The sequence below is a fragment of the Lepisma saccharinum genome, chromosome 3, assembly GCF_977018435.1.
Source record: "Lepisma saccharinum chromosome 3, izLepSacc3.1, whole genome shotgun sequence".
In the NCBI taxonomy this organism is placed as follows: Eukaryota; Metazoa; Arthropoda; class Insecta; order Zygentoma; family Lepismatidae; genus Lepisma; species Lepisma saccharinum.
In genome coordinates, this window is record NC_139231.1 from 35,003,835 (window position 1) to 35,017,761 (window position 13,927).

Below are 13,927 nucleotides of genomic sequence, written 5' to 3' on the forward strand. Positions count from 1 at the left end.
ATAATGCATGACGTTTAAAACTCAACGTTAGATAGACCTGAATTCTCTAATTTTCTTGTTGTACGTAACAGCTGTGCATCGGCGCGCTGCAGCAATTTTTCTATCTGCTCCATTAGCAACACTGCTTCTTGAGTTGTGTCGTGTATCGCACGGCAGAAATATCTGTGCTGGACTCTAAAATTTTAGTAGAGGTTGTATGGAGAAAAAAAAATGTAGAGAATAAATTTTCTATAAGAAGGCATACTGTATTTTCTCATGTATAATGCATAATTGCACCCAAAAACTTTGGTGCGTATTATGCATGGAATATTTTTTTCCATGTTTACAGAACACTATCATGTTATATATCGTTGTAAAGCTTGAATTCTGTAGTTTCTGAATATGGCAACAGTATTCCATTCAAGATGGCGACACTAATGTGAATGCAGTTGAAATAAACTCATCAAAAAATGAAGGAACGTTCTGTTTTTGTGGTACTTTGGATGAAAGAAAAAATAAGGAGAAAGAAAATATAATTAAAATGTATTACTGGCCAGATAATGGAGTGTGTAAATGCCTTAATGAAAGAAATCTTGTTCTGCTAACTACTAGTTTGGCAGTCAGTCCTGAATGGGCCTCTTATAAATGTTACGTCAGTCAGTATATATTTTGAAGGTTTTTTTTTTTAGAAAAAGTAAAAAGAAAATTAGCAAAACCACACATAAAAGTTTCAAGGTCATTTTCCACGATTTTTCACTTTGTAATATAATGTTCTGCGACACAAGAAGATCAGTGCCCTTCTGGCAGACTTCGAGCATCTACCTCCCATGTAATGGGATGTGTATCAGCAGTATTTGTTGGGCAAGAAATAAAAGAAAATAAATTCCTGAGCACTGCAAATCCATAATGTAATTTTGATCTCCCTTTCTACTATTTCAGAATAAATAAGGTGGTTAAAGAGTGAAAGCTTTGGGATACTAAACACAGTGCAGGAAGGGAGGTGGGGGAGGTGGCTTGGGTTGGTGACTTACTGTTTACACAAGAGGATATTCTCCTCTTGGTCCACATAGCAACAGGGACTCATTAAATAGGTATGATGTCGCTAGCTCTTGATTGGCATAGCAACAGCTTTACGAGCTACAACTAAGAAAGCCATTTCTGGAACCTGGATTATACTGTGCATTGTACATGGGATAACATTTTTTGCCACTTTTCCACATGCATTATACACGCATAAATACGGTATTTACCTTTTTGCTAAATGTCATAATTTCAAAGTAGTTGTAAATTTTTCGATCTCTCACTCTCTCTCTCTCTCTTTCTCCAGTTTGTATGCAACTGACCAAAAATATACATAAACCAAAATTGTAGAGCCTAACGTTTTCTAAAGACATAACCTTTATTCTTAAAATATTGGATATTTTCCCTTTTCCCACACAAACCATGCAAACTCGTTCACTATGCATCGATATAAGTATATTTTTGTATAATTATTCAACGTGACAATAATACCTGAATTATATCGTGATGAATGTGGAAATGACAATGTCATTTTGTTCTTGAAACGCGTGTCATCCATTTTTAATAAATGATTACATAAAACAAAGTTACAAGATATTTTAAAATTATTCTTTTTCACTTGAAACTTTGCATAGGTAGCTTGAATCACGTTACCTTAAACAATTTAAATTGCCTTATTCGTCAAATGCAGAATTAAAAGAAGATTAATTTAATGCCTCTAAGAATCTAATTATTGGTTTTAAGTGGATTTTCAAATATCAAGTATCAGAGTTTCAAAATATATTTGAAAAACAAACAACACTAAACAAAGTGTGTTTCAACAGCATTACATTTTTTGCGGAAATGCACTTTTGAGCGAGAAACATGCCATTTCTTGAAAAGTAATCTCTTTATGTGACATCTGTCTTTGTTGTTCATTAGTATACCTCTAAAGGTATTACATATTCGAATTACAAACCAATATATCCATTGTTACTATTCCAAGCACCATTAGAAAACATCCATTGTTTCCCATTTGTTACTATGGGATAAATTGAAGATAAAGGGCTAACTTCTAAACTACTGTATCTTTTTTAAATAATTAAATTCTACATGTAAGAGTGAGTAAAAAGCAACATTTTAAGCAATGTGCAACAATTAAGGTTACAGGTGGGGAGCGGGTGCAAAGGGCCAAATTTCAGAATTTTCCGTAATTACACCAAATTTCCAAATGCATGGTCGCGGTGGCTCAGTCCGTAACGCATCTGACTACCATGCTAAAGGTCCTGGGTTCAATTTCCGTCTGGTTCAAATCCGGTAACTTTTCTAACGTTGGAATGGTACCGGTGCCCACCCAACGTCGAATGCCATGGGTACCTGGGGGAAACCCTGGGGGGTAAAGGCTGTCAGGGGTGTGATGCTGATCACATCACCCCCAACCACGACCAGATCAAGGGCGTTCCTCTCACACCCCCTATACACCTTCATGGCATGGTGCTAAGCACAGGGGAGCACTTTTCCTTTACCTTTGCATGATTTTTTTTTCTCAAAGTTTTGACACAGGCATTGCATGTCCTCATAGAGTAGGCTTTTCTTGTGCTTCCCTCCAAATTTGGTCCATCTATCATTCATAGGGCCAACACTAGAAGTGAAACTCAGGAAACCTGGGTGTGCCGTTTGCCAATTTAACTTTCTTTTAACAATGATTATTAAGAGGAAATTTATTTACCTCTGCTAAAAGACCTGTCGTTAAGAAAGAAAACAAGATGGATTTTACCTCTCTTTACAACAATTGGTTCTCGAGCTACGATTTTTGTACGGTTTTTGTACTTCATGGCAAGTTTGAAAAGAGTGTGTTTCGAAAGCTTCCATTGTCATAAGCTTTCCAGGCACGCAAGGCTCTGTCCATTAAAGGTTAATATAGATATGATTTTATGACATGTTCAAATGAGGTAATCCGAGGGGTGTCCCATAAGTAGTGAGCCTAACCTAGAAGGGAACAGGATGGGACCACAATAGTCTCCTATTTTTCTACGTAGTCTTCCTGCAGGTCCACACAATTTTGCCAACGCTTCTGCAGTGCTTTTATCCCAGTCTCATAAAAGCTTTTCTCAAGGCTTGCAAAATAGTCACCCACAGCACTAATGACGTCATCATCACATGCCCAAAGCTTTTTTTAGTTAGGGAAGAGATGAAAGTCTGATGGAGCAAGATCGGGTGAATAAGGAGGATGTTCCAACAATTCGAACCCACAATAACGGCTAGTTGCCATCGCAACAAGCGATGTGTGAACACGTGCATTGTCCTGATGCAGAATCACCCCTTTAGAGAGCTTTCCCAGTCTTCAAAACACCCTGTAATTGCCTCACCAGGGAAGCATAATCCTCTCCTGTCATGGTGTTTCCCTTTCGGAGATGATCGACCAACAAAACACCCTTAGAGTCCCAGAAGACTGTCGTCATCACTTTCCCAGCAGAGGGACCGGATTTGCTTTATTTGGGATGGGTTTGTTGTTGCCTGGTTTGGCTCCGGTACATAGTGATGAGCCCAAGTTTCATCAATAGTCACAAGTCGTTCAACAAATCTGTCTGGATCGGCCTGGAATAGTTCAAGATTTCATTCTGAGATCATGGGTCTTGTCAACTTTTGTTCACTTGTCAGAAGTTTTGGAACCCAACGTGAAGAAACTTTTTTCATCCCCAACTGGTCATCCACAATGCACTCCACTGTTGATTGGACATTTTCAGTTCCTCTGCAATATATCGCATAGTCACATGTCTGTCTGCAAGAATAATCTTGTGCACTTTCTCTACATTTTCTTGTGTCACCATCTCCACTGGCCTGCCTGGACAAGGGCCATCTTCCACACTCACTCAGCCCCCCCCCCCTTAAATTCAGCTACCCATCTCTTCACTGTGGCAGAGGATGGAGCATCCTCTCCTAATGTTGTCACCATATCCTCATGGATTTCCTTGGGACTCAACCTATTTTACAACAGATAATTGATCACTGCTCGTATCTCTTCTCTCTTAATTTTTCTGATGTTACACACTTAGCACACTTCTAGCTCCTGCAAAGACGAATAGGATGGTTCGAACTGGACACCGCTTTGCATATACACTTACAAAGAATTGATATTTCAAATCCCCTAATTATTTTTAGATTGAACTATGGGAACCCTATCAGGCTCACTACTTATGGGACACCCCTCGTAATACAATTAATTTTAGCGTTTTTAAAAATTCTCTTTAACCCTTAGACTCCGAGGCTGATTTTCCAGGTATTTTCAGTAACGCTGAGCATGTTTTCAGCAGGAAATTTGCTTCTAAATGAAATTTTATATTTCTGGGACTAAGAATGTTAGATGTACAAATGATAGCTTGTTTTGTTCAGTATATTTTGGTCTATAATCCTGATGGGGGGAAAAAATTCTGGAATCGTGTAGAAGAAGAAAGGGAGAGTAACTACTTTTTTACGTGAAATTTGAAATTCATCGGACCCCCACGCAGGCTACGCCAGGACCTATATCTCCAAAAGGTACCCACATATTGCCAGGTATGTTTGCCATTGATGTGGAAAAATTTACTCCCTTATTGCTAATACTTGGGAGAAAAAATGTTGTTTCAATGCACTAACGCCGAGCCTGTTTTCAGCGGGAAATTTGAAATTCTGCATACTTCTAAATGAAATTTTATATTTCCGGGACTAAGAAAGTTAGAGGTACAAATGATACCTCGTTTTGTTCAGTATACTTTTGGCTATAATCCTGATGGGGAAAAAAGATTTCCGTAATCATGTAGAAGAAGAAGATGAAAAAGGGAAAGTAACTACTTTTTTACACAACATTTGAAATTCATCGGACCCCACACCGGCTACCCCAGGATGTGAATCTCCAAAAGGTACCCGCATAATGTCTGGCATGTCTGAATTTCACTCGGTGATAAACCGGGTCACCCGACCCTGTGGCCGAGTGGTTAGCACATCGCGCTGCGATGCCAAGGGTCCCAGGTTCGAATCCCGGTTGGGCTTGGTTGTTTGTGAATGTCCATTCATCAATTTCATCACTCATCCCCATCTTCGCAAATTAGCCAAGAGGCACAAAACGCTAAGTAAAATAAACTAAATCAATCAATCAATAAACCGGGTCTTCTTGCCACCTTAAATTATATACCCTTTACTCTTGTTGGAGGAGAGAAAAGCCTCAATGCCACAGCTCTGCCGCTGGTCACATGCCACAAGCTGGGGACACACATACTGAATGAAAGTTCAAACTCGAATAATTTCAATTCATCCAACTTGCTTTGTTAGTCTGGCATACCCTGCACGGCAACTTACTTAAGTAATCATGTGACGAAAGGGGCTAAAAATTGCATGACCAACAGGAACAAGGCAAATCATTCAACAATACTTCCTTTGTAATCCTACGGCGCAGTTTTGTGAAACAGCAAAGAGCAGTCTGCTGTTTTTCAAGCCCTTATTGGCAGCTGGAGGCTTTTCACTTTCTTTCCCTGCTGCCTACCCTTCCCCCTCCTGCTGCCCCCACCCATGCTTTTTGTCACCAGGAATGTTGGAAGGTCTATTGCCAAAAGTGTGTTTTGAAACACCAAAATTGAGAAATAAGCGATGTTTTCGAAACCAATGAAAGTAAATCGCAAAAAAAATTACAATTTTACGGACATCGAAAACTGATAATGTTAACCATTGAAAAATGTTTTTATAATGCAGAAAAGGCGGTGTAAATATACCAGGTGTATAAGCTTAAATGTGCTGTTTGCTCATAGATGGCGTTAGTGAGAGTATGAAGCTACCATGGGCACGCCATACCTGTTGTTTGTATGAGTTGGGACATCTGCCAACACAAATCAGTGCACATCGTCAGCACGTGCAGACAACAACAGACAGTGTTCCTGTGGTAAGCATGTCTAGTTTTGTGCCAGAAAAAGAGCATATGCAGGAAGCTCTGCTTTTCTGCTTCCATTTGAAGAAATCGGCTGCCGAATCGCATCGAATGCTTGTGGAGGCCTATGGTGACAGTGATGTATCATAAACAACGTGCAGGGATTGGTTTCGTCAGTTCAAAGACTGCAATTTTGACCTGAGCGACAAGAAGCGTGAAAATCGGCCCAGGAAGGTTGAGGACCATCAATTGCAGGCTCTTTTGGACGAGAACGATACCCAAACGCAAAAGATGTTTGCCGAGCAATTGGGTGTTACTCAAGCAGCTATTTCCATGCGTCTACGTGCCATGGGAAAGGTTCAAAAGATTGGAAAGTGGGTGCCGCATGAATTGACCGATCGACAGCTGGAGAGACGCCAAATCACATGCTTGCCAGACAAAAAAGAAAGTCTTTCCTGCATCGGATTGTGACTGGCGATGAAAAGTGGATATATTTCGAGAATCCTAAATGCAAGAAATTGTGGGTTGATCCCGGCCAACCATCAACATCTTCCTCGAGACCAAATCGCTTCGGCCGGAAGACAATGCTGTGTGTTTGGTGGATCAACAGGGTATCGTCTACTTTGAGCTGTTGAAACCTGGTAAAACTGTCGCTGCCCACCGCTACCACCAAGAACTGATCAAATTGCACCGTGCTCTGTGTGACAAAAGGCCGGATTATCAACAAAGACATGACAAGCTGATTTTCCTCCACGGCAACGCCCCATCGCACACGTCAAGACTGGTCCAAAACTACTTGGAGACATGCAACTGGGAGGTGCTACCCCATCCTGTCTATTCACCAGACCTGGCCCCTTCCGACTACCATCTGTTTTCGTCGATGGGCCACGCCGTCACTGAGCAGCACTTCGATTCGTATGCAGATGTCCGAAAATGGCTTGATGAGTGGTTTGCCTCGAAAGAAAAGGACTTTTTTGGCGTGGTATCCACAAATTGGCCGAGAGGTGGGCAAAATGTGTAGCTCGCGAGGGCAAGTACTTTGAATAAATTTCTTGTTGCTTTCTATGAACAAACCATGTGTTTTTTCTGACTACAAAACAGCAGATTTAAGCTTATACACCTGGTATTTTATGATTTTTTATGTTATAAGCCATCAAAGCTTGGATTGTGCAACTTTTGAAACACTGTATTATTGGTAATGTTATTCCATTTTAGAGTCTGCTGGAAACCAAGAGTGTGCAAAGTAACTAATACTTATCCAGAAGTGCAATGGAATATTTGATTTTTTTAATCCACTTTATGCAGATAAACTAAATAGAACTGAACATACAGTTTAAAGTCAGATCCAAACCACTAGTGCATACACCAGGTATTGAACCTGGGATACCTTGATTACAAGGCAAGGACATTGTCATTACACCATCAGGGAGGCTTAAAATATTGACCTGTAGAACCTGTCCCATTTTCCTGCACATTCTAATTTCGAAAGTCAAGAGTGATACGTATCTAGAAGTGAGTAATGCTTTTGTTAAGTCTTTGCAAATAGTTCAAATAGTGGGTATATTTACAATCATCTTACATTAAAATGTTAAACAAAATAAAAGTTTTTATTTGTAATTCTTTTCTTATACCTTCCTGTGAAAATTATATTGTCTTTATATTTGGAAGTATTGTTTTTAGAAAAGTTATTCTTCTCTTTCTAGACATGGTTTCATAGCTTCAATTCACTCTTCACGGATACATGTAAGCGATGTGGAAATCACCTGCACAGTGCACTTCCTCCAACATGGAGAGACTTTAGAACTCTGGAGCCTTTTCATGAAGACTGTAAACCATAGTACAGGAAGTGAATTCTCCACTGTAAATAATGTACAATATCTATTTTTTTCTTTTGTATGAGTGATGCAGCATTAAACTATTTTTACATTAAAGAGGAAAAACCAAGGATGTTTAATTAAAGCAACAAGTTATTTTAGGAGAATGAAAAAGCAGAATACAAATTGGTAATGTGTATTCAATATCCCTGCTGCATGTTTACTGTCAGCATTGACACACACACACACACGCAACATAGAAACACTCTTAAAACAACTCAAATGTTATGACATGATTAGGAAAGGGATAAAACTTGAATGAAATGGGATGTATTTTCATGAAAAATTAATTGGTATTCTTGCTTTCAATGTAACTTTACCCTTCATATTTGTTGTGAGAAATAATTTCGTGAACAATGATGTAGATGACTAGGGCCAAGATAGTTATGCATTTTACATATTGCATATACATATTTTAAATGTTTTTTAATGAATGCATATGCAAATTCATATATGAATCATACATATAAAGTTCTTGAATATTTTAGAGCCATTGACCACTTCTAAAATTGTATTTTACGTCTGTGCATTTCATTTGAAAAATTACAGAATGGCATTCGATTCAATTCCACAAAAACAAAACATTTTTTTAAAGATAACAATGGCTAGTATAGCATTCAACAAAACGTGTTTTTATGTATACCTGCTAAAAGGAAATTCGTTCATTTCATTTGTGCTAAACCAACAAAACCATGAACAAGAAGAGTGTTTTTATTTTCAAAATTTACATTATTTATGGAAACATAAAACTTGCAGGAGACTACAACCAGCACACGTACTGCAGCAGGAGCCCAAACACTGACACCTTCGGCCGCACGGCCTCACTGGAGGATGAGAAAACCCACTTGCTTCCATGTTAGTTCAACCCGACCATGATCTCAGATTTTGATGAAACTTTACACTTAATCCTTCCATGGCGGTGAGAAACCACATTCATTTTTTTATCGTTAACTTGTCTGGTTTAATTTTTAGAGCCCTTCTTACTTTCAGTGATTCCTCATTTTTCCAGTCCCAAAGGCTCCAAGTGTCAGCTGCACTGTCTTAGAAAAATAATTCTATCTCCCTTATAATTTATTTAATGTTTCTGAAATTTCACAACAATGTTAACCAAAAAATAAGGATTTCAGAAAAAGAAAAACATGATAATACATCACATTCACATTTTAGTACACCAATAAATTAATTAAATGTGATTTTTTTTTAAAAAAAAACAAGGTTTACTAAAATTTGAAATCATTGAAAGGGAAAGTTTCATTCCTTATGAAAATATGACAACTTATTTCTGATTTTTTTTTAAATGGCTACCAGATTTTATATTTTTCAAATTTACTCAAAATATAAGAATCTTAGCTTCAAAATATTATGAAGCAAATTTTAAGAGCATAAAATTTTAAATAATATTTTCATATATAGGGCAAGGGGAGCTGTGCCTCCTTCACTGAAAAATGAATGCCAACCTGAAAGTATTTATTTCACACATATTTTAGCCACAGTAATTTGTTTTATTACTACAAGGGTATTGCAGAAACATTTTCATCCGGAGTGTTTCTTTCAGGAGTGACATGTAACGTTCTACTTAGCTACTATATAATAATATTTATAATTTATAAGGAAACGTGAAAGTTATTCGCAGAGAAACGAGACGCCTATAAGTCCACCAAGGAACTTCTCGTATCTGGGCATCTGTCCTTTAGTATCTTGGGTAATTAGTGTCAAAAGCATGCATGCAACAATGAGAATACTCCGAAGAATGCTTCCGCTCGTGATAAGCAATCGCGATCACAACATGCAAAAATCATAAATGGTCATAGATAATAATCACAATCCCAATCACCAATGCATGCTATCACTCTAACTACCTAATCATAACTTACTGTTTATCAACTTATTTTATTTTTGTAGTCAATAATTAGACAGAGGATTGTTTGATGAAATATTGATCACAGACGAGTATTTATTTTATAATTCATGCATTACAAATTTGTTAACAATGTGTGGGTGATTATGCATCTTAGTTACTGTTTATTGTAGCCAGTAATTGTTTTACAATTGCTTAATTTCATACAATAACTTATCGATCTCACACAATGTGTATTTACCTGAGAAAACTCGTAGACAATAATTTATAACAAACGTTCGTTCCAATCAGTCGTTGATTACAAGGAACCACTTTTAACACAATAATTAATCATCCGTGTGAATTCAATAACTAATGAATGCTTACGTCAAAAACTATCTCGTAAAACTATCACATGGTTAAATATTCGCACATTAAGTTCTACCGATTATTGTAACAAGTGCGTAAATGCGACAAACATGCATATATTATGTTAAATCAGTGCGTATTTTAAAAGGTTCGCAGAATTCATAATAGTTCATTTTTAATCATGTTATTCATCCAAAGCACCATTTACCAATGCATTTTATCAAGTTCTAAGTGGAAAGTTCCACTGCACCATACTTTACCACTCCATTGGATACTGCTAGTTGTTCACTCTACAAAGGTGCGTTAACAAGAGCCGCTGGATATCAATTGGTTGTCGGTTGGTGACTTCCCATAGTGCTTCATTCGGTATTATGTCAGGCCATTTTATATTTATTATCTGCCGTAGTCATCTATTAACAATAGTTAGCAGCCTATGCATAATCTGCTGGGTCACTCTCCATGTCTTGCAAGAATAAAGCAGGACTGACATAACATTCATATTGAAAATGCCGATTTTTGTATTTCTGGAGATGATATTATTTTACCATATTGAGTATAGTTGTAATTTGCTTTTTTTATTCGACTTTGGACATCTTTATCTGCTCCCCATTTTTGGTGACTACACTTCTCAGGTATTCAAATGAGTCTACATGTTCTATCTCAGTGTTGTAGAGTTTTAGCCCTTCTTTATTTTTGTTATTTACCCTCATTTCCTTTGTTTTATTAACATTGAAGTGTAATCCAGCTCCTCTTGCTTCCTCTTCAAGTTGTTTTAGTTTTGCATCCATGTCTTTGAATTTGTTGGCTAGGAGGCAGATATCGTCAGCAAATTCCAAGTCCTCTAAGCTATCAGCTATATCCAATTGGATACCTCTTTTTCTTCCTTCTGTAACCCTCCTCATCACTCTATCCAAAACTAAAAATATGATTGGCGAGAGAATACAACCTTGTCGTACTCCAGAGTTCACTTCTATATGCTCTGTAAATTTGTTTTCATGAATAACCTTACATTTGAAGCCATCATATATGTCTTTGGTGAGTGCCAGAATCTTCCACGGGATACGATATTGTTCTAGTGATTTCCACATAAACTTTCTCTTTAATGATTCGAATGCCTTTTCAAAATCAATAAATGTCAGGTAAAGGGTAGTCTGCCACTTTGCATTCTGTTCAAGGATAATTCTTAAGGTATTAAAAAGGTCTACACAACTATGATGTTGGTGAAAACCACCCTGTTCTTTGCGTAGACGTGTCTCCACTATGTTCTTGATTCTATTTAAAATTATCCTGGAAAGCACCTTACTTGGTACACTTAAGCCTCGGCTGGATGTTTCAAACCCCCCCCCCCTCCCCAAATTCATTGAACTAGTATGGTTCCTAAATATGGAACAGCTGAAAGTAAATTAGCAGCTGAAAACTGCTTCTCCTTCTATTGACAAAATCTCCTAACATATGCTTCCAATTTCGGTGATACTCTGCAAGGCTTTTCTAGAAGGATACACAAAGTGATGTAGTTCATAAAAAAATCAATTTGGGGTTCTAGTTTGGCGTACAAAAAATAGTAAAGCAGCATTAGTGGGATCTGAAAAGCAGATTTAAATGGGGCGTTTGAAGAGTTCTAAAATATTATACCTTTTAGGTTCAATATTGTGGATCTAGATAATTGCAAGCCTTTGCACAATATATTCAACAGAAATTACATAATTGTATGACAAAGAAGACTAGAATATGGTTCCCACGACTTCTGAAAATTTGAGGATTTTCCGCTTGTAGTGCTGCTGTCGTTTTTCAATACACAAAACCTCCTCATGTGATTCTCGCAGCACAGCGGGGGGAGCTTTCACCCGATAGTTTGTAAGCTTATCTTTTCTTGCCATCTGGGTTCAGGCAGAGACCTCCATGAAATCAGGGAACTGCATTACTTCGGTGGCTCCTTTCAAAAAACAAGACACAGTTTTGGAAGTCGAAGCCGTGAATCGTCCATATTATTATAGGAAAGAAGGGATAGATATTCCTGTTTTGACATTTTATTTTTTTTAGTTCATATAGTTATAAATACTTCGAAAGTCCAGAGCTCACAGAATGTTTTCAGGCAGGAAGGTGTCAAACATTCGTACAGATTTATATTAATTTATTGAAACTCAAATAATAAAATATTATTTTCGTTGTATAAAATGTTCTCGAAGACAATCAACACATGTGAACACACACACCTGCGTGCACAAACACACACACATGCACGAATAACCTACCTAAGCCCCGCGACAAGTTAAGTTTGCAGCAGGTTTAATGTATTAATCCACACGAGAACGGTGCTAAGAATCTTTCGTACCAGTCTTGCCTCAACAGCAGAGATGTTCATATCGTAGACAGTGAGAAAATCGACAGTATTGCAGCGGAACTATATTCTGGGTGCACGTTTGTGTCTATGCATGCGAAAAGTTGCTGCAAACTTAACCTGTCGTGGGGCTTACCTACCTCCCTCTGGGGATGAGCACGTGGAAAGGTAACAGAAGGACAAAGAAAATAAATTAGGAGGAATCATGTTACTAAAGCATAGTAATATCAGTCAATTTTCTAATGCGCTTTATAAAAGTCCTTGCTCTACTTCCTTTTAATTACATTTCGCATTCATTCCCTGTTCTTTTCCGTGCTTCACGAGTTGCAATAACTGAAAATTATTTTTCCAATGTTTTGTTACGAGTCAGTTTTTTTTACTCAGACTGTTTAGAGCGGAATTTTAATCACTCCACAATATCCTCTGTGGCAATTGAACCCCGGGAGCCTTTCATTACAAGATGTTTAAAAAGCTGAATGGTTATGTTCAAGATTATGTTTGTAAGGTGAAGTGGGGAATTCTGGTTTCTTCACCTTCCCCTTTTGTTGCCTAAATTTTTACTCCTGCACTACTATTAAATGTCAATGATTTACAGGTAGTTGCTTATCACCCTCTCCTAGAAATGTTCTATATACCACACTGTTTACGTGCATCCATCCATTCTGGACACTTACCGATATCTCAAACTTACTGGAACTATAGATACAAAAATATGAAATCGTTAACTGATAACATAAAGTAAGTAGCATTTTGCCCGAGAACAGTTGGGGTCTACTTTTTTGGGGGGGGGGGCATAATCGAACTTGGGACTTAAGTTGGAAGGGGAGAGAATCGAAAAATTGTCCATCTCATTGAAATAACATCCAGAACTATTTTACTAAATAAGTGTTACATTTGAGAAATTATAAAAACTACTTTTTTTTTCTTTTTTTTCCTTACGTCGCAGGAGATTATGAAAAATATCCTTAACCCCCAACTCCTTGCCTTCGCCAAGTTACAACTGTTGTAACTGTTAAGAAAACATGCTTAAGGTACCATTCCCTCCTCACTGCTCTTCCTCCTCTTCCTTCCCTTACCTACCAGATCGTAAAAGCCGCGGAAGCAAGGTGCAGAAAAGGTATGGCTCATCGCACCAAATTCGAACACCATCTTGGTTCAGCACCTAATTTCATCTTCTGACGTAAGCGCGGAATGCTTTCGTAGTTAGGGAGGCTTGGTAGTGTAAGTCTCTCAGCATAAGTACACTCTAACAACGAAAACATTTAACCTGGCCTTGCCTCAGAAGCAGGTGTGTCCATCCCCCCCAAGGCCCTTGATGCACTTCCCCCCCTCAAAAAAGGTAGAACATTTCCCCCCGTTTATGCAGAATTAATTACTCAAATTATTTTTGTCAGACAAAAATATAATACCAGAGGTGCAACCATGAATTTTTGTCTGGGGGCAGGGCAAGTACCAATAATAATAATAGCATTAATAATGGCTTTATTATTATTATTATTACTACAAGTAATAGTAGTATCAAAGATGTTATTATCCTCAAAAATGATGCAAAAAGGGGGTAGAGTCTGTGCTAAAGCATTTGTTTGGAACAGACGATTTGAAATATTTTTCAACACCGTCAATTTCACATTAGC

General features: G+C 37.8%; 1 protein-coding gene across 1 annotated transcript in view; it reads left to right on the top strand.

Moving 5' to 3' along the window:
* MED27 (mediator complex subunit 27) overlaps positions 1-7,828 on the top strand; it is a 43,216-nt gene extending 35,388 nt beyond the window's left edge. The window contains exon 6 of the mRNA XM_083119803.1: positions 7,579-7,828. Coding sequence (XP_082975929.1) covers positions 7,579-7,713 — 135 coding nt within the window. The 3' untranslated portion in view covers positions 7,714-7,828. The remainder of the gene's footprint in view (positions 1-7,578) is intronic.
* Positions 7,829-13,927: the final 6,099 nt, after the last annotated feature.